This window comes from Alexandromys fortis, unplaced genomic scaffold, assembly GCF_014885135.2.
Source record: "Alexandromys fortis isolate MF-2015 unplaced genomic scaffold, M_Fortis_MF-2015_v1.1 scaffold_90, whole genome shotgun sequence".
NCBI lineage: Eukaryota > Metazoa > Chordata > Mammalia > Rodentia > Cricetidae > Alexandromys > Alexandromys fortis.
Window position 1 is genome coordinate 7,243,968 of NW_026067985.1, and position 25,864 is coordinate 7,269,831.

Sequence of the window (25,864 nt, forward strand, 5' to 3'; positions counted from 1 at the left end):
TAGGTGGATTAGTGGTTGGCTTCAGCAGGAGGAAGGCTGGCCAGAGGTGGGAGCCTTCAGAAAAAGTCCATCTCTGCCAGCAGATATGTAAGCTTCCTTTTTCCTATCTACAGAACCAAACCACTGTTGCTGCACAGTGTCCCAGTTCAGACCTGTGTTACCAGCAGGGGGGCAGGAGATATTTCTTCACCAGTCTGGAGGTGTGTCCTTTGTGGCTGTGCTCTTGCTAGAAGCACAGGGCCCTGGTTCCTTCCCTAGTGCAGCTAGGGGTGGGAGGGGTCCAAAGAACAGGACAGCCAGGAGAACAAAGCCATCTGCTCAAAGGGAAAGGGAAGTGGAGAGGGAATTGGTATTGCAGAGAACATGGTCGTAATTCTGAAAACCTTTTTAATTCACATATAGCAATTTGTACACTGTAGCAAAATTTGCATTATTCAAGAATAAGTTACTCATACAGTACATAAAACAAAGATTTGCCAAATACCTTCTGCCTATGATAGAAGATGAAATCCCGTCTTCCTGTCGTCACAATGCTTATTCCAGCCACACATTGGCTGTTGGATGCATCTTCATTAGGAGGCAGTGGATGACAGTCTATCACTCGATGTTTGCACTAAGGTAACATTTGAACAAGAGCCCTCAGGGAAGAAATGAAGCCTTCTTTTAGGTTAAGAAACTTATGTAAAAATAGTGTTGTCTGGCCCCAAATTGTAATGATCACTATTCCTTTTTCCTACGATCCAGAAATGATCAAAGGCAGAAGAGTTAAAGCCTTATGGACTGCTGGTCTAAATTCAAGGCAGGTTAGCTGACCTAATTCTTTGGTGCTGGTGGCTGTTAGTGTGGAGTTGTAGTCAGGAGAAGGAAGTAATGGTGCAGGGGCTGTTGAGCTACACTTATGATCTCTATAGGGCCAGCTCACACTGTGCCCATGGTGGTCTGTCAGGACTACTGAGGGTGGAGATAGTGCCTGGTAATGACACAGGTATCTGGCTTGGGGCCTCACTAAGCCACCTGTTCCCCTTCAGCCAACTGGACCTAACTCTAGCAGAAAAAAAAAGGTGTTGGCCATGAGACAACTTTGTCATAATATATACCTTTTGAAAGGAAGCTGTCCACAGTGGGCGAGTCCCAGTGCTGTGGGGCTGAGGTGCTGGTTTACAGTGTATGGCCAATCTCTCCTCTACTGAGAGCTGTGTGTCTAACAGCAGAAATGGGTGCCCCTGGTTGAAGTTGGTTGAACTTTTGGCCAGGAGCAGAGGCAGCTGCCCCCTCCTCCTATACAGTTGAGAGAGGAGTCTGGACCAGTGGCTGAATATTGCTTATATCTTTGGTTCATACTTTTTGTGGAAAATGATAGAAAGCTAGTTCTTTTAAAGACAACACACATCTGCACCTATGTGGGATGTGCCTTGCTCTGTGAACACAATGGGGGGTGTTCCAAGGTGAAGCACAGTCGGTTGCTTCCCCCATCCACTAAGAGCCACACAAGCTTGCACAGTACAGAGGGTAACCAGATGAGGAGGGTATCGGCATGTTTGCCTCTGACAAACATGTCCAGGAATTAAGTGTGATCCCCTAAAGCCACAGCTGTGAGCCCAAAGGCTGCACTCACTGGCATCTTTGTGCTCAGGAGCAGCCCACTCTAGCCCCTATCTAGATGAAGAGATTGTGTGTGCAGGAGCATAGTCTTCCGCCAGTGACCCTGCTGCTACCTGGGACAGAACACTTACTGTGAGCTGTTTCAGCAATTTCTTCATGGTGCCAGCTTCCTGTTTGGCTCAGTATGGAGCCATACTCAATAAGCCAGTAGATGCTTGTTGGGGAGGTCAGGGGCAAGCTATAATGTGGGTTCACAACACAGGCCTGGATAGGAGGCTTTCATTTGTGCTTGTCTCTCCCCCACCTGTTCATCCCATCCTCTGTAAAGCTGCTGTAAACCAGAGTCCTGTTTTTTATGCATAAGGCACTGGGGTAGAATGTCCCTTGCCACCCTCCTCTCTCTGCAAGCTGCCTGGATTTCCCTGAAAGGGTGACACACTTCATTCTCTACATTAAGGAGGACAGTGGCTACCCTGTAGCAGGCAACCGTCCTGAGGAGGAGCAGACAAGGACACTAGCATGCTGGCTTAGCTTGGATGGGTGGAGCAGGTGTGCTTAGCTGCCCCTGACTTCACAATAGCATAGTAGGGCAGGGCAGGGCAGGAAGCTGTGATTTCATATGGGAACCTGAATCCTTTAAAAAAAAAAATAATCTGAGGTAAAATGTTTAAAATCATTTTTGACTTTTAAGCCTGTCCCTCTGGCAGAGCTTCTGTCTAAAGCTAAGAGTAGAAGCGGGATTAAGAAGCATCCATCAGCTGTGGAACTGAAGCTATGGGGAAAGAGACAGGACTTGTTAGTGTTTTGTGCTTCCCAGTGAGCCTACTTGGTAGGAAGTCTGTCATAAGCTCTGACTACCAGTTTCCACTGCCAGCTCTGGGCCTAGGGTATCAGCTAGTGGCACTTGTGCACAAGAACTACATCTGTAAACAGTGGGAGAAAGCCAGGGGCTAGCTGTGGCTGACAGAAAGCCTGCGGCAGCCTGGTACAGAGCACATCTGAGCTGGGGAAGGCTGATAACAGCCTGTAGCTCTCTGGAGGAGAGGACGATGGTTACATTCACAAGTTTGCGTCCCTGCACAGCTGTGACAGAGGGGTGTACTGGTTATCAATAGCCCGAAGGTGGCTCCGTGAAGAGGAGTCCATCCCATAGTCTGAGTCCCGGGCACTGCTCACAGGCTCCAGTTCCAGGTGCCGCAGACTGTTGGCCAGTTCCTCAGGAGAAGGCACCAAGTGGAAGATTTGCTCTGGGGGTGTCACTCGGCCGGGTAGAGCCTCTGCGCCAAGGCTTGGGGGGATGCCAGAAGAGTTGAGGTGGGAAAGACCCAGCTCCGAGTCCCAGTGAGGAAGGGAAAAAGGGAAGAGGACCGTGTTGGAGGAACCTGGAGAGGTGACATGGATGAGTCTCAACAGTGAAGAAAACGCACTAGACAAGCTTTGTGTACTTCTGTGATACCACCCCTTGACAAAAACTTCGGGGTTCCTACCTGGTGCTTGGGAAACAACTACCACATAGCCAGAGAGCCGGACATCACAAGCTGCTCCACACTCAAGTGGGATGGGGGACCGCTGGAAGTGACGGAGCATGTCCACCACCGAGGGAAAGTGCAGGTGCTGCACACGGCACTGTCCACGTTCTGTGAGCACCAGGCGGAGGTGCTATGAAAAGAGGTGGAGGTCAGCCTGCTGCCCAGGCTGCATTCCTCCCATCCCAGCCCACCATGTTCCTGACCCTACCTTGGCTCTGCCCTGTAGGTTGAATGTGAGCACATACTCCCCTCTCCGGGACTCACTCTGCCGCACCAGGAACACACCGTGGGCATCAGGGCCCTGCAGCTGAACCAGCTGTGCAGCCTTCACCCTGGAGATAGGGCCGTGGAACCAAGGGTAGCAGGACAGGAAGTGATCTGTTTTCTGGCAGGCTGGGTCCAACACTGCTCCAGGTGAAGCACCTAGCAGAAAGATGGTGGTGGTAACGTGTGGGGGCCACATGTCCAAAACAACTGAGGCCAAGGGTCTGGCACATACCTTGGTCCAGGGAGTCTGTGCTTCCCCTTGGAGAGCTGGCTGGACCAGGCTCTGCCACAAAGGAAAGGGGTAACTCTGTGTTCGTGCACTCCGACCTGTAGGGGAAGAGGCTGGGTGAGGAGGGAGCCAGCAGGGAGGACCATAACTAGGCTGGGCAGGGGGCAGGCCTCACCCTTGGCCTGTGCTAGTTCTGAGCTCTGCTAGCCATGAGTTCAGCTGCTGTTCATCTCCCACCTCGAAGATGATGTCTGTCTGGTCCTGCACCTGCAGAGAGGCAGCATACAGTTCTGCATCTGGGGAGAGAGCAGCATCTCCCCAGGGAGCCATAACCCCAGCACTCACCTTCAGCACAAAGGTATAGAGGTTGTCGGGCATCTCCAGGCGTGTACATGGCCGGACCTCCCGGATCCTGGAGCAGGCCTCTTGGAGCTTGGGCTTTGAGCTCTAGGAAAACGGGGGTGGGGGTGGGGTGTCACTCAGTGTTAACCCATGGAGGCTTTCCCCTACCTCAGGCCTCTCAAGTGTTGTCTGCAGTCTCTCACTACTAGAAGGAGGCACAGAACACCCTTCTACAGCTTAGCTCTCTCCAATCAGGAAGCTCCTGCCCTCCCCTACCCTACTGCCCAGTAGATTCAGCCTAGCCCAGAACAGTCAGTTGAAGGAGTCAATGCAATTGGCTGCACGACATGCCTGGGAGATGCCACCTTAATGTGTTTGTCTGGCAGCACAGATGCCAGTTTCCAGGGCAAAGCTCAGGACCAGGGTACCTTAGGACCCAGACCAGGTAGTTGTTTCTAGGAGGGAAGCCCTCCCCTTGCCTGCCCTCTAGTTCTTATTTCCTCTGGTGATAAGATTGTTCTTACTTGCTGAGGTGGCTGAGGACCAGCTCCCAGCAGAAGCTAAGATAAGCTACTGGGAGAGCCAGAGGAGAAGGAAGGACAAAGGACTTGACAGGCCTCCTCCCCTCCCTTTATGGCTTTTGTCCCAGGACAGGAAAGAGTACCAGGTCAAGTACATCAGAGCCTGGGTTTTTACTCTGCTTCTTGCCCTGCTCCAGCTTAAAACAAAGTCCACCCCAGTGCCATCAGCTTGGTCACCTGCCTGTGACAGGAGTGACGGGGAGCTGCTGGAGATGGGCCAAATGGGGAAGACATGATTCCTACACCTGTCCACAACTGCTGTCTGCCGACCAGACTTGGGGTTCTTCCCAATTCCCGGTGCAATTGGATCAGCACCACAGTGCCTGTTATGAGTTACCTGCTGGGTGGGGTTTCTGAACCTGTACTAGGCCAGGGACAGGGCACACAGGTACTGGCCTATGGCCCATCTGGTTGGACTACTAAGGGGATGGGGGTGGTGTGAGTCTCTAGCCAAAAGCCATTTGGAAGCCTTGGAGTCTTCCTTACCAATGTGCTTCACTGGTCAAGTCTGCCCAATAAGTAGCTCTCCCCAGACCCAGCTCAGAATAGCTGTGGGTGGGACTGAAGTGGCCAGGCCCACTGAGATTTCTAAGTGGAAGTAGAGTGGCACCAACTACTATGTTCCATACCGTCTACTTCCAAGCCAAGAACTCAGTCAGATCTGATAATTGCATTTCCACAGTGAATCTTGGCCTTCTACTTGGCTCTGCCCCTTACTCTACATCCCCAAGCTGCCCTTTCCGAACTATTCCTGACCACTAATGTAGATTGATGGTGGGAGAAAAGGCCTGAGATGTTTCCAGGATGGCAGTCAGTTCTGCATGGGCCATGGCACACTGCAGTTGCCCGTCTATAGCCCCAGCAATCATACAACAGGAAGGAGCCAGAGGTCAGGAGTCCTGCCACCAGCCACTGCACCTCCAGCCTGCTGGGGAATGAGAGGCTGACTCACTAGCCTCCTCTTGGGTCCTTGAACTGATTCCTGGTCACTCTTAAAAGCCACACAGTTTCATGTGTCAAGGGACAGCAAGGATCTTTCTTGGTACACAACAGTATCTTCAGCAGACTGCTGCTTCCCCTTGGGGCCCTGAAGGCACATAGCCCAGGGAAGCCACACCTACCCAAGAAAGGAGACTGTGGCTGCTTTGAAATCCTCAGAAAACAGCCACGAACTTTTACACAGGTAGAAGCCTGAGAGAAAGGGGAGCCAGGGGGACCATGACAATAGCCTTCCTCCAAAAGAGTGCCTAATGAACCTCTCCAATGTCATAACAGGACATAGCCTCACTGCAGTCACCCAGTTTAGAGCCCGGCTCCTACCACCCTGTGACCTGAGGACAGGAGGAGGGACTCACTAGTCTAGGAGGAGAGAGCTGAGAAGGCTTTGAGCCAATTGAGTCCTGCCATTCGTGACTGCCTTCTCCTACCCCCAATGCCATCCTAGAGCCCGGTGTGATGGAAAACACCCACTCCAGTGTTAGGACGATCCTATCAAAATCCAGCCTGCATCAGGTACTACACTAGGGAGACAGAGGATAACCTCCAGATAATAGGAAGCCTTGTTTTTCTAAACAAAAACACAAATACCCCACTTTGTTCCAAATAGATTCCAGTCAGATTACAGAGACATCTGGGAGCCAAGCAGACAAGAAGTCAGTCCAAAGAAGGACTCTGAAAAGTCCAGCAGCAGTCTGTTGAACCCATTCATCTTCCTGACTGCAAATTCCAGATTCACGGCACCTGCCAGTCGGGCTTGGACTGGCCCTGCTAGCCTCCTACCCCCTCCCCCCCCAGGGTTTCCTACAGGTCAAAGATTGAGCACCAAGGCCCCTTGGCAAAAGCTCTGCAGTCCCTGGGTGGGCAGCATGGTCCAGAGTGGCCCCAGAGGCCAAAAAGCAATGGTCACATAATAGCCAGAGCAGCCATGGCTAGAGAAGACAGCCTCAGTACTAGAACACAGGCTGCCCAGTGCTTCCAAGGAATGGGCTTGCAGGCTAGCAATACAACAAAACTTTTAAGTCATGGTGGAAGGGAAAGACCCAATGGGACCAAGGAACAAGAAAGTTCCAGAGTGACCCCCCCCCACACACACACACCTTGATATTATGTAAGGCTACATTTATATGTGGTAGGGAGAATCCCCCTATTAAAAAGAGCCCCTCAGGAAACTGCTTCCAGCATAGGGAATCCACAGGCACGCTTCATAAGCATAAGGGAGGCCCAGAACTCTGCCTGTCAAGGCAAAGTGGATGTTGGAGTCCTCAGAAGAAACCTTTGTGGGGTAAAAATTAAGGCTGGACAGGAAGTAATGACCCTGAGACCTAAAGAACCTCATGCCAGAGAGCTGACATGTGACAGGACCAGGGCCATGACATATAAACCAGCAGCACAGACATGATACAGGCTGAACGTGTAGCTTGGCTGGCAGTGTTGCTGCACATGCACAAAGCCCTAGTTCAGTCCCCAGCACCATAAAAACCAGGGACAGAGAAACAAAGTCAAGGCCTGCTGAGACCTAAAGCAGTGGGAAGGTTTGGGGTGTAGCTCAGTGACAGATCCTTGCCCAGCATGCATCATCAGGCCGAAGCTCCAATGGCCAAAAAACAGGGAAACAGAATCCACAGAATAGACAGCCCATAGGGAATAGACTGCTAAAAGAGGCACAGTCCTCTCAAGTGAGATATTCTGCAATTAGACAGTTGTACAATTGTGTAAATATGCTAAAAATTGTTCACTTTAAGCAGGAAAATTTTATGGTATAGGAATAAAACTTTGCAAAGAGAGAAAGACAGCTGGACATGATGGCACACACCTTTTTAATCCCAGCACTTGGGAAGCAGAGGCAAGCTCTGTGTTGGAGGCCGGCCTGGTCTACACAGAGAAGCCAGGTCTTGGGAAAAAAAAAAAAAGATAATCAAAAAGAAATAGGCTGGAGACTGAAGAGACAGTTCTGCAGTTAAGAGCACTTTATATTGAAGTTAGAGATAGCACAGTGGCTGCTCTCCCAAAGGACCTGGGCTCAATTTCCAACATCCACATGGCAGCTCACAACTGTAACTCCAGCTCCACAAAGACATATTATACAGGTCAAACACCAATACACATAAAATAAAAATAAATAAATAAATAAATAAATAAATAAAGCTCTTTGTTCTCGTCTATAGTACCCAAGTCCAGTTTGTGACACCTGATAGCCAAAGGCTCCAACACCTTTATCTGATCTCTACAGGTACCAGAGCACACATGTGCACAGACACATAATAAAAGCCATAAGCTGGGACAAAATGATTACAAGTTCCAGGCTAGCTTGAAATACATAGTGTAAAGGGGGGGAGGAGGTGACAAGGTGACTCATAGTGCTAGTGTGGCCGGGTAAAGGATACAGCAAACACTGGAATGGTCACTGAGCATGGGAGAGACACCCTTAGCTAGCTATAGAACCAAGTCCAGTCTGGTTCAGGCCCCGACAGCTGCAGCTAATATGGAGACGTGGGGTGACCAGGCAGTGAGGATGCCTGTCTGTGATGCCACATTATGTTGTCATTTTGCAGCTCATCAGAATGCTAACTGTGGAGTAAACAACCTACTAGACACATCAAACAGGTGTTCAAAGCATTATTTGCCAAAACTCCCCAAGTAGAAACAGCCTAATTTCCACTTACTCATGATTTGGGGGTGGGGAAACCATACAAGGGAATATTTATTACTTGGCCATTAAACGAAATAAGATTATGGATGTAACTTGGAAACCTAAGGGATACAATACAGATATACAAAGGCTATTTCCAGCTTGAGTCCTTTGGCTAATATTCTAGGAGAGGTTGGTGATGACCACACCACTCTGAACTAGTGAATGTCTTGGTAGCCAGATCATTTTCCAATGGACCCTGAACCCTGGGGGTGAGGAGATGGGCCCAAGACTGCTCTCTCTGGTAACTCCATCCAAGGAGACACTCAGATAAGCAATGCTCAGTGCACAATCAACTGCACTGGGGAGACATCGCAGGTGTCTGAACTGGGTGCATATGATGCAGGGCTGGAACACGCCTGCCATACTGACACTTTGTGATGGACACTGGACAACATGGGCTGAAGTCCCCTACATTGGAAGCCTCCAGCTGCCAGCTTCAGGGCCTGGCACACTGCAGAGTAGGAGATAGTCTCTTGGAAGAAGCCAGGTGGAGACACGGTTAAATAAAGCCATTTACTGAGATGTCAGGGACAGGGGGAATCTAGGGAATCCATCTGTGATTTGGTCTCTTCGGACAATCCTTGTCAGTTCCTAAATGGTGGCAGCATTCTGAGACCATGTGGCCCCTTCCAGACAACTGCCTAGAGGCAAGAGTTTTGCTGTGTTGGTGCCAGGGCCAGGAGTCCTGTCTCTTCCAGGAGGGTCTCTGTCCACTCATCCCAGCCTTAGCCAGAAGAGAGAAGAAGAAGGAGGGCTAGAAGTCCCTCTGCCCATGAAGCCATGCTGGAGCCCTTCTGGAGCTTTTGCTTCCTTTTCCATTCACAAAGCAGTGGGCTGGGGATTTCCCCAGTGTGGCGGCCATCAGGCTACTAACTGGGGAGGGCACCTGGGAAACCCAATTCTGGGGTCTGGAGTTTTTCATGCAAGGAGTCTTTTCTGTACCTCAAGATGGTAATATACCAATGTACTCTTTTTGTCTACCATACAGGAAAACAGACTCAGAAAGTCAGCACAGAGCTACACACCAAAGACATAAGCCAAAATATGAGCTCAGACGTGCCCCTTCCCCAGTGTCCATCACACTGCCTTTAGCCATGATCCCAACACTGAGCCCATAGCTATGACTCCTTGATGGCTTTCCACAAAGCAACAGGGCCAACTTCCATGAAGGTGGTGGCAGTGAAAGTCATCTGCACATTTAGGGGTTCAAACACAATCCCAACCCTAATGTCCCCTGCCATATGCTCACACAATTTCTGCCTCCTCCACCTCTAGACTTGGACCAGTCTTCTTCTATGGGAGCTGACGTCATGATGGGCCCCCAAAGGGATTTTGGGAGGACTCCATGGCTGAGTCAGCTATAGTGCTTGTCACAGGGAAAGTCACAGCAGCTGCAAAGGTCCAAAGCCAGGCCTGTCTTTCAAGGGTCAAGTGCCTTTCCCATGGCTGGGTGGAGGTGGGGGTGGGGCTTGTGGGACCACAGAGCCTGGAACCCGGCAGAGCTGGTGGGTACAGAATAGGGCTTCCTGCCACCTCCCCGCCACCTCCTCCCCAGCCCAGAGGAAACCGCCAGGCCGGCAGTGGCCAGCCCTTTCTTTCTGCTTCCTCTTTCCCACACAGCAGGGAGGAAGGGAGGCAAGGTCCCTGTATGCCCGGGGCTCCTCAGGCCTCTTAGCCTCCTGTCCTTGTGCCCAGTAAGTGCATGGCTCTCCTGATCATCACCACTCTAGCTTCTTCTGAAGCACCTATTTTGGGCCACACAGCCACACTTAAGAGACCCCTGGCATTTGATGTCTTACACCCGTTCCCTTCCTACAGTACTCCAAACCTCACTCTACCACCAGCTGTGAAACCTTTCTAAGCAACAGCTCCTGCAGGTCCGACCAGGGCAAACTCTGAAGTCACTCCTGTTCCTGACACCACAGAAGCCACAGGGAGTGGTGACACTAGACCTTCAGTCTCAAAGTGAGACTGAGCCTGGTCTAACCTGTTGCTCTAAGGGGCTAAGAGGGACAGCACAGGTGCCATGGAAGTCACCAGGCCTGGAAACCACCCCTACCAACTGGGCCAAGCGGTAGGGACCTTCGGGGTAGCCCCTTCGGGGTGCAAAGGCTGGGGCTCCCTATGGTACCACAATGGCATCTCCAGCTGGGGCACTGGTGAAGTATGACTCTCTACCACACCCACACAGCATCCCCGGCCACTGCCCTGAGACTGCACAGAGGCCACTCAACCAGTGATGTCCTCTGGTCTCTACTAGACCACACAGGTAAGACCAGGTACAGAGACCCTCCTATGTCACAGTCTCAAGATGTCTGATTCTATTTTTTTAGATGGGCTTACTTTGTATCCTAGGCTCAACTTGGACAGGCAATCCTCCTGCCCCAGCTTCCAGAGTACTGGGATAATTTGAGAGGGGGTGTCCATCACGCCCAGCCTTAGGTTTTTGTCTGTTGTTGAGGCCCAGGCTTAGTTGTGACTAAGACTGACCTTGATCTAATACCTTTGTTTCCCATCGATGGATATTACGGTAGACCTAGGCTTTCTCTCCTTCCAGGGCTCCTTATGAATAAGGAGAAGTGTTCTCTCACCCGTGTGCTTGTTAGGAGCACAGCACTAAGTCCTCAGGGTGCCTCCACCCAACCTGGCAGCTTTCCCGACTCTTCCTTCAAATATGCTCCACACCTTCCACGTTGGGGCCTTTAGCCAGCTGTCCCCTGCTGCCAGTCAGCAGGGTCCCCTCCAGATTCACAAGGAGTCACTTAGGGGGCTAGAGAAGGAGAACTGCCTTCATCTGAAGGCCAGCCTGTGCTAGATGATGATTTCCAGATCTACCCAGGCCACCAAGTGAGGCCCTGTCTAAGGTGAGGGGGAAAAGGCAAGGAAACTTTGGCAAATTAAACAGTGGTATTGGCATAAGCCAGAATATTGGCCAGCAGGACAGAAGACTTCCAGAAACACATCCCTACAAATGGGCACTTCAGCATCAAGTGGCCTTGGACTAACAGGAAAGTCTCCCCAGCACACAGCCAGCCACACATCCACTGGCAGAGTGTGGTAGCCCGCCTCAGTCCCATATACAAACTCAGCCCAGATGCCCATGGCCATATTGTGAAGGCCTCCAGCAAAGTTCCAGGAATAAAAGACAAAGCCCGGGGTGGGTCAAGATTTCTTCAGCAGGATACAGAAAGCAATGAAATGAGGAGCTTCTTAACCAGTGTGGTGGTGCACACCTGTAATTCCAGCACTTAGGACGTTTGGCAGGAGATTGAAGAGTTGAAGGCCAACCTCAGGTACATATGGAGATGGTGTCTCAAAAAAAATAATCTGTCAAAATGACTCAGCAAGTAAAGGAAGGTACTTGCCACTAAGCCATTCCCTGAGACCCAGGTGGTGGAAGGAGAGAACTGACTCCTGCCAGTTATTCCCTGACCTCGACACTCCCATCCCTGCACAGGCTAAATTACAGTGACTCATCGACATCAAAGGCGAGAACGTGTGTTGGTAAAGAGGCAGTCCTCACTGTGTGACATGACATCTGCAGCAGAAGAGGGCCATTGTACACTGAAGCCTGGGAAGTCCTAAGAAAGGGAACCCAGGCCAAGGGAATGGCTCAGCTGGAAAAGCATGACCCACAAACACGAGAACTCCCAACAATCCTGGAAATAGCTGGGTACAGCCCAGCAAAGGGAAGAGACAGACAGACCCCTGGGACTCCCTGGCCAGGTGGGCTAGCTGAATTGATGAGCTCCAGGTTCAAACACCTTTAAAAATAAGGTGGAGAACAAAGGCACCCAAGGTCATTCTCCGCCCTCCACATGCATGCATACATGCACACATGCATACCCAAACATACAGATGCAGACACACAAAGGACAAAATTTAAAACAAAGAAAGAAAACAGGCTCTTCACAAAAGAATAAATCACAGTAATCAGGAGACACTAACAGTCCTGAGACACCAGGACATGTTCATTGGAACTGACCAAGTTCAAGAGTAAGTGAGGCTGTAAAGGCAAGGGACCCTCAGTCACCACCACTAGGGACACCAACTGGCACAGCCACTTGGAAAAAGCCATGGTGTTGGAAGCAATATTTCCAGGAATACACCCAACAGAAGCAAAAACACATGCCCTGCAGAAACTTATATCCAAATGTCACTATGACATTATTCAGAAAAATCCCAAAAAAAGCCAAGTATACATATACTTGTAGTCCCAGCACTTGGGAGGCTGATGCAAGAGGATCTCAGCAAGACCTTCTCTCCGGGGGAGAGGGGGGCACTGAGGTAGAAACCACCAAACCACTCAACAACAGGTGATCGCTAAACCAGTTATGGGCTAGTGCTTGCACTGAAAAGAACACAAAAGTTCAAAAAGTTCAACACTATAGGGGACTGGAGAGGTGGCTCAGCAGTTAAGACCACTGTTTGCTCTTCTAAAGGACCGGGATTCAATTCCCAGCACCCACACAGCCATTTACAACTGTCTGTAACTACAGCTCCAGGGGATTTGGCATCCTCATATAGACATACATATAGGTGAAACCCAATATACTCAAAAGAGTGAATCTTAAAAAATAAGTAAATACATAGGGGCTGATACCGTGGCTTAGTGAGTAGAGTCCTGCTGACCATGTACAATGCCTAGGTTCAGTCCCTAGCACCACACAGAACAGACCCAGTGGGCATGCCTATAATCCCAGCATCCAGGAGGTAGGAGACAAGATCATCCTCTACATAGCTATTTCAAGACTAGGCTAGGCTAGATAAGACCCTATCTCAAAAACAAAACCAGACTCTGCACTGGAGAGAGAAGGCAGAGGGTGGGGAAATGCAGGTCCTTCTGGTCACTAAGAGGCACACATGGAACTCAGAGCTTCAGAGCAGCACCACAGACAGCCATTGGTAGGGAAGATTGTCTTTCAAGGCCCTTCAACTGCCTTTCCTGTGCCACAATGCCAGCGTATGCTCACTGGGGACCTGCTCGCTCCTTCCACAGCTCCCATTAGAAGGGCAGCTTCCCAGTCCCTAATGTGTGCCTAGCATCCAGTAAGTATCTAGTAAGTATCTGTCCAGTGACCACTGGTCTGCACCGCATGACCATCAGTGCCTCGGGGTTGGGCTCATATCCCTGTCACCCTACAGCCAGGCTGTCATGCTGAATGGGATCACAGAACAGAGAGGAAATCAAGGCAGACAGCAGGCCTCACACACCCATGCAGAAGGGGTGGCTACCACCGCAGACAGCACTAATACCCTGGGCCTTGCCTGCCTGCCTGCCTGCCGAGTGAGAGTGAAGCCCAGGCCACCAGCCAAGACAGAACAAACTTCTCGAAAAAGAGACAACAGGTGGACACAGCAGGGGTACCGTTCAGCCTAAAAGGACTTACTAAAACCTCCTAAGTCGATGTCATTTGGATCTGGACTTCCAAAGACTTTTACCTATCTGCTCTAACCTACCAACAGAGTGAACAGAGCCCAAGGCGGCCATGGTCGCTGACTCACTGCCCTGGATAAGTCGGGGTCACGGAGGCCTGCCGAACTACGGGCATACAGTGTAGAGCGCTCACCTTGGGAGGGTCGAAGAGCTGCAGCAGGCGGCCATGGCCTGGACCCGGGGCCCGCAGCACCAGGCGACCCCGCTGCCAGCGTGCACCACTGTCCATGGCCGCCTCATCCGCCAGGCTGTAACGCAGCGCTGCCTCCTTGAGCGCCTCCGCTGCTGGCTCCCGCAGGTTCCAGGGTAGCAGCTTGCGGGCTGGTCCTAGCCTGCTGGTGGCGGAGTTGTCGTTATCGGTATCATTGGTGTCGCTGGCAGGCCCTGGCAGCTCCCCAGCCGAACGACGGCGGAATAGCTGGCGCAAGCCGCGGCGCAGGTGCTGCAGGGCGCAGGAGGGTCGCGGGCCCAGGTCCTCGGAGCTGCGTGCCTTGGGCAGCGCGGCGCGGTGGTGCGGGGCAGTGGCGCGGTAGTCGCGGCCCGGTGGACCCGCGAGGCCCTCGCGCACCTCGCGGCAGAAGTGGCGCTGGAAAAGCTCGGCAAACTGCAGCGACACCAGGTCTGCGCGCAGCGGCTGTGGATGCGTGCGCGCGAACAGCCAGTACTGGCGGGCCAGCTCCCGCGCCGCCGCCGCTGCGTGCCGCTCACAGAAGTCGCTCCAGCCACGCGGGGACGCCGGCGACGCGGGTGCAGAGGACGTGCAGGACGGCTGCACGGTGGGCCCGTTCATGGCGGAGAGCGAGGTGGGATGGCCGAGCTGCAAAACAGGACAGAGGGCAGTGAGCCAGGGAACGTCACGCCCCCGCGGCCACCCAGGGAACCCCGCACGTGGAAACCGGCAAACCAGAAGGCGGGCAGGCGGGCGGTGCATACAAAGTGGAGACAGACAGTAGGTCGGCGAGATGCACTAGGGAGGAGCTGCCTCCTTCAGAGGGACTCCCAGAGCTCAGCACCACTCAGAGCCTTGCGTGGGGTTTTCCGGAATTTTCCATTTAGTATTTTTAAGCCTTCGCTGACCATGGGGAGTGGAACTGCCCACCAGAAAACAAGCTACTACAGCACACCCAAAGTAAAAGCTGACCAATGACACCAGGGCTGCTAAAGACTAAAACCCAGCAGCTTCCTTACCTGTGGTGGGTTCTGTGAAGCAATACAACTTCTTTAGGGGGCAATTTGACAAGAGTAATTTCAGACCCCTTCCCCACAGCTAAAGGTTTTCAAAGTAGAGCCCTGACTACAGCTCCCTGCTGTTGCTGGCAACCCTACTAAACAGGCAAAGCTGGGGGGAGGCTAGGGCACTAGGCCTGCCCTATAGCCCCAAGGTCACCCCAAAATCAAACCTAACAGTCTACCCCGTATGACCCTATTTATTCAATACACAAATCAAGGTCCACAGGTCTCTCTCCAGCTAGTTTTTACAGGCACAGTAACACATTTAATGGTGGTCAAGAAAGGCTAGCCAGCAGATCTATCCTGAAATAGCAGACTGTGGGGGCAGGTTTGGAGTCCAGATAAGTAACTGAGTTGGCTGATTACTACCCATCTCTAGAAAGCACGGTTGGGACAATGAATTCAATCTTGCATCTAAAATCCAGTCCCATCTTTTACTAGTTATATCTGATCCTGAGTGACCTCAAGTGATTCTCCACCTCAGCTTCCCCTGTCAAAGGGGAAGTTATCCTCAGAGTATTACAAAGACTCAGTTAAGAATGGCCTAGAATCTGGAAAGTTCAGTGTGGTTGGCTGCTGTCCTCATTTAAATGCTGCAGCAAGCATGGTAACAGCCACACTAAAGATGAAATGCAGCCTGTACTGGCCAGACTCACAGTGATGTAGGCTTCTCTAGGCCCGATGCAGGAGTCATTCAGGCAGACACAGGTGCAAGACAATCAAGATGTCCAAGTGGATCACCACTGTACTGTCCTTGGTGCCTGAACAAGATCAGCATGGAGAGCCAGGCACAGGTGCATCCTTGAAGCACAGCCTGAGTGAACACCTAGCTTGCCTGTCATAGGCGAGCTGCAAGGATCTGTTTACAAGACTCACCTCCATCATTCATCACCCCCTCAGTCATTCCACACAATATACTGAGGGCCTACTGTGTACCTGGCACTGCAGTCGGCCCCACGGATACACCAGGGAACAGACAAGATATTTAAACCTTAGCTGGTGTGGTGGCATGTGCCTGTAATTCCAGCCAGGGAAGATCAAGAGTTCAAGATCGGCCTGGCAGTGGTGGTGCATGCCTTTAATCCCAGCACTCAGGAGGCAGAGGCAGGCGGATCTCTGTGAGTTCAAGGCTAGCCTGGTCTACAAGAGCTAGTGCCCTGAAAGGCTCCAAAGCTACAGAGAAACCCTGTCTCAAAAAAAAAAAAAAAAAAAGCAACAACAACAAAAAAGTTCAAGATTATCCTTGGCTGCACAGTGAACTCCAGGCCATTCTGGGTTTCATTAGACCAATCTCCAAACAACAAACCAACGTTTTTCCCCAGAGCTCAATGCAAAGAGAAACAGGCACTGGCTCTGTGGCCACTGACACCAGACTGCATCTCTCTGAACCCCAATTTCAAGCTCATTAAATGTTTGTTAGGAAGCGGGAGAGATGGCCTAGCAGAAAGAGCACTGCCTACTCTTCCAGAGGACCTGGCTTCAATTCCCCCCAGCACCTACATGGCAGCTCACAACTGTCTGTAATCAGCTCAAAGTGATGTGACACCCGCATACAGACATAAATGCAGGCAAAACACCAATGTGTATAAAATAAAATTAATAAATCATTTTTAAAAATGTTTGCAGCCAGGCAGTGGTGGCACACACCTTTAATCCCAGCAATCAGGAGGCAGAGGCAGGTGGATCTCTGTGCGTTCAAGGCCAGCCTGGTCTACGAGTAAGTTCCAGGACAGCCAGGACTGAACTGTTTCACTGAGAAACACTGTCTCAAAAAAAAACAGAAAAAAGCCGGGCATTGGTGGTGCATGCCTTTAATCCCAGCACTAGGGAGGCAGAGGCAGGTGGATCTCTGTGAGTTCGAGACCAGCCTGGTCTACAGAGCTAGTTCCAGGACAGGCTCCAAAGCCACAGAGAAACCCTGTCTCAAGGGGCTGGAGAGATGGCTCAATGGTTAAGAGCACTGCCTGCTCTTCCAAAGGTCTTGAGTTCAATTCCCGGCAACCACATGGTGGCTCACAACCATCTGTAATGAGGTCTGGTGCCCTCTTCTGGTCTGCAGACATACACACAGACAGAATATTGTATACACAATAAATAAATAAATAAATATTAAAAAAAAAAAAGAAACCCTGTCTCCAAAAAAAAAAAAGTCTCAAAAAACCAAAATAAACAAATAAATAATGTTTCCCAGGACTAGAGGGGAACAGCTAGGCCCAGAAATGGGGCTCTTTCTACTGTCCCTACTGCTGTGGCCTGTGTACTGCAAGACCCAGAACAGACAAGTAAGGGTGGCCAGCCCATTCCAGCACCTAACAGGACACTTCAATTCCAGTGCAGAGGCCTGTGCACTCACTGGGGTACACTCTGCACTCTGTCAGCACTTTGCATGCCATGCCATAAGTTTCTTAGCACACAGTAGGTGCGTTGCACATAGTAAGCAGTAAAAGCCAGGAGGAAGAAAGGAATAGACCACATCTGACCAAGCCCATCTCACTCTGCCCACCTCCTCATAGGGAGCACCTTTTGCCTGGGGGATCCGAGCCTTGATCAGAGCTATCCCCCCTCTCCCCCCCCCCCCCCCCCCCACCCCCCCACCCCGCACACCAGGCTTTGACACAGGAGAGACAGTCGCAGCCTTCATAGCCTGGATGACCCACAAGCTGAGTGCACACATCATAGCTGGGACCAGGGCACACCTGCTTTTCTCTACTTCCTACCACAGCAGGGATTTGATGAAACACACAAAAACTTAAATCCAAGTACGCAGCCCAAACTGGACTTGTGAATATCATCCTTCTGCAGACCTGGCATGAATAAAGAATTCTTTCTTTATGGCCTCATGTAGCTCAGGCTGGCCTCCTCCTGCCTCTACCTTCTGAGAACTGGGTTTACAAGAATATACTAAGTTTCTGTGGTCCTAGGGATGGAACCCAGGCTTCCCACATGCTATGTAAAGTGGCACTACCAACTGAGCTACACTCCAGTCTAAGGATAAACACAGGTATACAGATGCCTAGTGACCAGCATCACCCACTAGCCATCATATTGCCTAGCCTACCTTTTAGGTACCCAAGTCTCTGTCCATACCCGTCTCTTCATCTGGAACTTGTACCTATTCACTCTGTGTATATCAGGGTCTAGAAGCACAACTACAGAACCAAACCCTGGCAGGACCTTCCACACTTCTTGCTAGCCAGGTCCAGCTGTACGCTCACTCCAATGCCCCCTCACAAAGGTGACACTGGCTATGTACCCAACACCCTTAAGCACTGCTCTGACCACTTTGGTGATCAAAGATAAACTCTAGGCATCACAGAATCCCTAGGGTGCAGGAGTGAAACCACAGGATGACCAGTACAGCACTCACAGAGGAAACTCCAAAGAGCCCAAATGCGCCCCAAGAACTAACGTGCTTCCCTTGTCCCCTGGAGTGGAAATGGCGAAGGACTGTTTCAGCTCTGCTCAAGTGGAAAGTGACCAGCAGCCCTGCCACTACCCCGTAGAAGGAGGAGCGGGCTGGCTGTGTCCTGCCGCCCAGCTAATTTAGCCCCCAAAATAACCACACAGAAATTGTATTAATTAAATTACTGCCTGATCCATTACTTCTAGCCTCTTATTGGCTAACTCTCACATATTAGTTTAACCTATCTCCATAAACGTGTATCGCCACTTGACTGTGGCTTACTTGCATGAGTCTAACCAGCGTCCATCTTGGGCAGGAGAGCCATGGCGTCTGCCTGACTCTGTTCTTCTTCCCAGTATTCTGTTCTGTCTTCCCCACCTACCTGAGTTCCTCCCTATCAAATAGGTCAATGCAGTTTAATAACCAATGAAAGCAACACAAATACAGAAGGACCTCCTACACCATTTTCCCTTTTCTGTTTAAACAAAAAGAAAGGCTTTCACTTTACCATAGTAAAATTACATATAACAAAAGTTATCAAGCAAGAATTAGTTACAATATTTATATCTACTTTATCTTTTATCATAACAAAAGAAAACTATAACTATCTAACTATTCTTCAACTCCATCAAAGACTCCAGAAGGATATAATATTACCTAAGTAAACAAGAAGTAAACAATTTCCAAAACTCTAGAAATGACAGAGACATCTCACTGCCTGGACAGTCACCCAAAGTTTTTCTGTACCATTGGGGCATCCATCTTCAGTCTTAAGGGCCCATAGTATCCAGCAGACTTTTCCATGAACCAGGAAAATTTAAAGACAGTTTAGTCACTTTTTTGTGTGTCCTGTAGAATGTCTTGCAGACTCTTTTATGGAGCAGGAACCCTGAAGGATCATCTCACCTTTAGGCAAGTTCAGCAGTCCTCTCTCTGTGGGTTCTTTGTGTCCAGTTTATGCAACAGTCCAGGCAAGAGCAGTTTCTTGCCCAAATGGCTAACCAACTCCATAAGGAGCCTCTTTGATGCCCATCTTCCTCTTGAAGTAGATTGGTACTGCCAGGAGCAGACATGTCTCATTGTCATGAAAAACCCTAAGTTATTAAAATATTTTAAATGCCATATTCTGTAGTCTTTGAAAGATATGAAGAATGCCTATCTAACTGAAATATATCTCTATATATCTAGAAAATCTAACTAACATGACTACAAGCTTGACTATTATTGATGAATATCCATTAACAACCTATATTTCCTAATTATACATTACATTTTTAAATGAACTACACAATACAATACCTTAATCAAGATCAGAAATACATATACAAGCCGGGCCGTGGTGGTGCACACCTTTAATCCCAGCACTCCGGAGGCAGAGGCAGGCGGATCTCCGTGAGTTCGAGGCCAGCCTGGTCTACAAAGGGAGTTCCAGGAGGCTCCAAAGCTACAGAGAAACCCTGTCTCGAAAAAACCAAAAAAAAAAAAGAGAAATACATATACATATAACATAATTGACCTTAAATTTGTATTAATAAAGCAAAATCCATACCAATGCAAATTATTCATATCTATATCACTACCCAAACCTACCAACTGTGTACAAAGAAAGTATATCCACTTGTATTAAAATGTATGGCTCTACTCTAGGCTCCCTGGATCTTCATTAGCTGGGTGTCCTGTCCTTAGGCCCAGGTTAAGGCACTGGAGGTGGGCTTGCTCCAGGTCCCACAATCATCTAGAAGGGATAGACCCATCCGGCCTGCTCACAAGCACAGGCTGGAGCCAGGAATACTGTGTACCATCCATCTCTACTAGGCTGAGATTCTCCTGCCACAACCATGGCCCACTCAGAACAAATGCCCCAGGTGCCTCTGCAATTGAGCAAGGCAGGCTGGTGCTCCAGTCTCAGGTAACATCCTGTCCACCCCAGCTCCAATATGAGACACTGAGAACACCCCTGGGGGGAGAAGAGTACCCCCTGGGGCTCTACTCCCACAGCCCTTGGGGCTACCTCCATCCCACCGTACCCGGAGGCAGCAGGACAGGAAGGCAGGTGTTAACAGGTACCTGCCAGTGGTACTCTAAAAACTATGGTAGGTGGGCACAGGGTGGAGAAAATAACTGTTGCTTGTCCCTGACACTGAGAAGAGCAGTGGAGGTGAGTCAGGCCACCCACTTGCAAAGCCCAAGCCTCAGGAGGAACCCAGTTCTGGGTCAGGCAGCATGGGTAGCATGACTGTGGGGCACAGGCTGTCCCAGGCCAAGGTGACTCCAGGCTAGATGGCAGGGGGCAAGGCAGCAGGAAGATGGTCCCCTCCAGTGACTAACTGAACACTTTCCATGTGCTAAGAGATGAAACACAACTGCTCAACTGTGACAACCCTGGGACAGGCTGGAGAAGCTGGGAGAAGGAAGGAGCAGAGCTCAGCCTCAGGATGATGGGCTCTGTAAGTACGGCTCTCCTCTCCTGCTCTTCTCCAAAGAGAAGATACAGCCTCCACCTGGACTCAGCCACAGTGACGAGAAGAGCTGTGTCCTAGGGAGATAGTTCCCCCATCCCCAGTTTCCATGGCGAACAAGAGGGTAGCTAGCTCCCTGCAGTCAGCAAGGTGGCATCTCAACACCTTCATTGATCCTAGACAGCCACAGGCAGCCCAGCCAGGCAGTGCTGATCCCTAGGAGCTGCAGCCAGGCTGGTACTCCTGCTCAGGCACAACCACCCCAAGGATACAGAGGACCTGTCCAGTCAGCGAGATGGAAGGTTGCTGGAAGGGACTCTGGGACCACCCAGCCCATGACTGAAAAGATGGCTCAGCAGCCTCTCAGCTTGGCCACCACCCCCATCTCACCGGTGCAGAGGACACCTGGAGCACTCCACCTGCCGGGGCAGGGAGAGCTGCTCAGTGTGTGTGTACCCAAGAGTTGTGACTGCCCCACCCCTAGATGCTGGGACAGGAAGCCCCATACCACCCTCTAAAGGTGGCCTCCTCCAAGGAGGTCTCCAAACTGACTCTATGCTGCAGAGCTGAAAAGACCCAGTACACATACCCTAACTCCCATTTGCACCCCGCCCCTGGCAACTTGACACTCCAGACAGCCACTACCCCAAGTAGGCTCCAAGAGGTGGGGAGAGCAAGGGACTAGCCCCCAAGAGAAGTGTACCTCTCTTTACCAGACAAGGCTTCCTTCACCAACCTCAGAGCGGGCAGTGGCAGAGGTGGTGGCAAAAGATGTACCCCGCTATCAGAGAGAGCCTCCCCTGAACTGTCCAGGGCTTTAAGGAGAATGCACTGACAGCCTCTGGCCCTTATGTACCCCTTCCCACCCACATGAGTCCTTAGGACTCTATGGAGATGCCACCAGTGGGGGGTCTGAAAGGTAGGTCTACCTCCTACATCAAGAGGCCACACTGAGCCCTCACCCCAAAGTCTAGCCCCACCCCCAATCAGCTGCCGTGAGTCAGCCCCACAAGCAGGGCACACACTTCCTTCCTCCAGGCTTCCCTGGGGACCAAGCTGCACCCCCTGTCCCCCACAGCGGCTGGGGGGCACATCCGGACAGGCCCCAAGGGGCTCCAGGCCTGGCTCACAAGGAAGACCGAGAACTGGCCCCTCTGCTGACCCTTGACAGGGTTGTGTGGGAGGAAAAAAATCTTTCAGCCATCTGCTCAGCTGCTGAGTTTCCGGCTGGCCAGGGTGGGGCAGGCAGGCCATCAGGTCCCTTAGGGACCTGTTTCTTGTCCCAGTGAGAAGAGGGACACTGGGCTAGACAGCCTAGTGGTGGTCAGTGGGACCCCAAAATACTGACCAAGGGATACTGGTTGTCTAAATCGTGGGGCTCAAGCAGGTGGTACTGAACAGTGGCCAAGGACATGCAGCCAGGCCTGAGACCTACCCAGTCCCTGAGGGACCTCAAGCCCCCGGAAGTTGGGAGCTGGGGTGCAGACTCCTGGGTCCAATTAGGCATGACTCAGCCAGTGACCCCCACTGAGTCATTTCCTCTAGGCAGCCTGCCAGCCTCAGTTTCCTTGGGGAGGGTAGTGGCTGGAAACAGGCCTGGCAGGAGCAAGCAGCCCCTCCAGACACTCCAGATGGAAGCTGCTTCCTGTCCTGCCCCACCCAACCAGAGATGCTCAACACCAGGGGCCCTAGGGACCGTTTTCCCAGGAAGCCTGGCAATTAAGTGCCAGCCACCCTATCCCCGAATTAATAGCAGTAACTTGAACGTATTGAGCACTAACCTCATGCCGGTTTCAGAACAACTCTATCCTTCACACCCCCACTTCAGAGCTCAGAGATGGTGAAACACAAGCCCAATACCTCAGAGCCAACCTAGTTCAAATGCCTTTCCCTTGAAAGGCTCCTACATGGCACACAATCACCCTAGGGGGCAGAGACTTGGTCCACAGTGGGCAGGTCTCAAGGGATGTCAGGTACCTTGCCTAAGACCTGAGTCTCTTCACGTGTGCTGCTCCAAAGAAAGGCCTCTCATTCCAACAATACCATCTGCTCCATCTCTGTGTGTGCCAGACTCCACAGCAGTTAAAACCCTTCCCACTCCTGATGACCTCATTGCCTCAGAGAGGTTAAGTGACCACCCAAAGAGTCACAGAATGGGAGATTCAGAAGCCAACTAGCCTCAGAGGTAGGCTAGACCCCAAAGGCCTGCCCTACAAAGCATTTAAGTCCAGGCTGGAGGCAGATAGTTCCCTGTGAGGTCCCCAGAGTTCTCTATCAATCACTCATCCTAGAGAGGCACACTCCGGAAGCCAGAAAGGGTACCAAAGTACCTCCAACTCCATCCCAGAGGAGAAAGAAACCTGGGTATGGCCCAGCTGGATGAGATATCCTGAGGTACACAAGCTGACTGCACAGTCCAGCTGCTCAATGCACCTCACTTGTCTCTTGAACAGGAAAGACCAGGCACTGGGTGACAGACTTGGGTGCCACAGAGTCAGGAAGGAACAGGAGCAGAAATGTTCCTTCAACAAAACAGATAACACCCTTGTCATGACTTGAGCCATTCTGTGCACTGGTGGTCATCACAAGTAGGTGTCAACTGAAGAAACCTGACCAGGAAGGGGCTGTCATCTGACTCTGCCCAGGTCCTTCAGAGTTCCCTGACCAAAGATTTAGGAAACCCCAGAGCAGCCAGTGCTCAGGAGAGTTAAGGAAGGTCCCACAGCAGGGGTCCATAAAACAGGGCAGTGTGAAACAGCCTGTAAATGAGATCTTCTCCTGCCAGGCCAGGCGCAGGTGCCTTCCACACACCAAGTCCTCGTTAAAACTGCACCGCAAATCTCTTCTTACTCACTTAACGGGGAAACAGAGGCTGTAGCTTACAAAGCAGAGGAAGAAGTTCTGCTTTCTAGGACCCTCTGTTTCTTCTCCTGCCACTGCCCAGCCTTTGAGGGCCCCAGACCACAGCTGCTGCTGCTGCTGCTTCGGGCCAGCCCCTTCCCAGCTTGCCGCCCCTGTGGCTCACAGGGACTGCACAAGTTCCAGAATGTATTCACCCCTCAGCCCAGACGGAAGCCCCTCCCAAAGGGGCCTGTGGGAGAAGGCTCACAAAATGTCCTAAGCATGTAAAACCCTTGCAAGTTCCCCAGTGGGCCCTGGCCTGTCATGGGCCTGCCCCGCCACGACCTCTGACTGTTTTTGCCTTGAGGCATCCGTAAGCCACCCCTGTAGATCACCAGGGCCGTTTTTGCTCCTCCTGTCAGGTCAGTGACACACGTGTCCACACACCCTCCCCCCCGGCAGGGACCAAGCACGCTGTGTCCCCGGGGCGGCTCTCGGTTCCTCCCGCGGCGCCCCGCCAGACCCCTCTCCGGAGGCCCCAGCTGCAAGCACTGACCTCCGCGCCCACATCACTGCGGTCTGGGATTGGGGAAGAGAAACAGAATGAGGAAACGCCAGAAAACAGAAGCGGGACGCGGGCAGCCGCCCGGTTCCTCCAACGCGCTCGGCGGGCCGCGCTTACCGCGCAAGCTGCGGGTCGGGGCCCGGCCGGCCCATGGCGTCGCACGGCCTCTCGGCGCTCAGGCAGGAAACCCCGGCTCGGAAAACGGCCAGCGCCTCATTTCCGCCGCCAGCGCCTGACAGCAGCGGAGGGACGCGGCCCCGGGCCGCCCCCGGGACGCTGCTGCCGTCGCCCCTGTGGACCCCGTGGCCCGTGACAGTCTAGGCGGGCGGGCGGCTGGGAGGAGACGACGGCCCGAGCCCATGCCGCCCCGCGCCGTTATGTAAAGAGGAACCGGTCGCCAGCAGCGCGCGGCAGCGGAGGGCGGCTTGGGGGTGGAGCCATGACAAGCCTCGCCCCTCTTACAGCCAGCCGCTACTCCGGAGGCGGAGCCTATCCCGGCCCCGCCCTCCCGAGCAGTCGCCTCAGGTTCCCTCCCCCAAAGGCGCGCTCCCCACCCCCAAGTCGCGTCGCGCCCCCTAAAGGAAAGGGAATAGCCAAGGGGAGGAGTGTGCTTGACCCCGCCCCTCTCGCGCCAGCCAATCGCCACGCACATCAGCGGGCAGGGCCCTTGGAGGGGGTGGGCGGGGCTGGTGCACGGTGGGGCGGGGCCGCCCGACCTTCTGGACCTCGTGGGGGCGCGCCCCTGCGGACTCCTCAAGCCTGGCCTTATCTGTGTTAGACCGGCCGCGTCTAACAACTGCAACCGCGGCTTTCATCACCTCCGAAGGAGGGGGCCCAGCCCAGTACTGGGCCCACTATCGGCGGCTCGGAGCCGACCTGCCTCAGCCGCTCCATCGATTCGGGTTCCGCTCCCCGACTAAGGTCCGCCTAATCCCGGAACGGGCCGAGTAGGCTATTTTCTACCTGGCCGCCCGACCGCTCTTTAACTTGATGCAGCTTTCCCTAAGAATTCCTCACCCCAGGCAGCGGAGCCCTTTGGGTTTCCACGTCTACGCGCCCCTCAGCCCTTTACCTTTTCTCTATCTCCTCATGGGGGTGCGGCTAACAGTGGGTGTCCCTGTTCTGGAGTCACTGCACGCCAGTCTTCCCCGCGACACTAGGGAGGGAGGCTCAAGAGGAATGCCTGTCCCCTTCCCCTCCCCCAACAGGAAACAGACCGCCCACGCCCCCAGTTTGGAGGGGCCACTGCAAGCCTTCCCAGACGACAGGCTCCCACGAGCCACTGGCTCCCTAGAGCCCACTACCTCCCCCTTGCTGCCTGGGACCAAGAGCTTGGCCTCTGCAGCTCAGTTTCTTCATCTATGAAATGGAAATAACCACACGTGTCCCCAACCCACTCGGGGACTGGAAGGACTGAGTTTCCGTATTGGAGCAGTTTAACCTTAACCGGGCTTCAGTCCCCAGGCCTGCCGTTGGAGCCCCAGGAAGGGACTCCCCCACAGGTGGGGATTTCCACGACAGTCGGAGGGCAGCGAGTAGGGGGTGGGGGCGGGGGGCAGAATGGTTTGGGAAAAGCCACAAAAACGTGCGAAGGCGGTACCCACTCTGTGATGGGCACTGTGTAAGGTGTTTATGGACACCAATTGGTGTCCTCGCGGAGGGGGCATGCTGCTTAGGAAAGAGCACCG

At 52.3% G+C, this 25,864-nt stretch overlaps 1 protein-coding gene across 2 annotated transcripts; it reads right to left on the reverse strand.

Moving 5' to 3' along the window:
• Positions 1–370: 370 nt before the first annotated feature.
• Sh2b3 (SH2B adaptor protein 3) lies at positions 371–24,604 on the reverse strand. Of its 2 annotated transcripts, none has more exons than XM_050159090.1 (8): positions 24,294–24,604; positions 13,812–14,495; positions 3,973–4,074; positions 3,803–3,894; positions 3,631–3,725; positions 3,340–3,554; positions 3,090–3,261; positions 371–2,984 (listed from the first exon to the last, which is right to left on the reverse strand). In XM_050159090.1, exons 2-8 carry the CDS (start codon positions 14,466–14,468, stop codon positions 2,662–2,664), a joined length of 1,656 nt encoding a protein of 551 aa, XP_050015047.1. In that variant the 5' UTR covers positions 14,469–14,495; positions 24,294–24,604; the 3' UTR covers positions 371–2,661. The 2 variants fall into 2 exon arrangements, with proteins under 2 accessions (XP_050015047.1, XP_050015048.1); XM_050159091.1 differs by having other exon boundaries at positions 24,168–24,604.
• Positions 24,605–25,864: the final 1,260 nt, after the last annotated feature.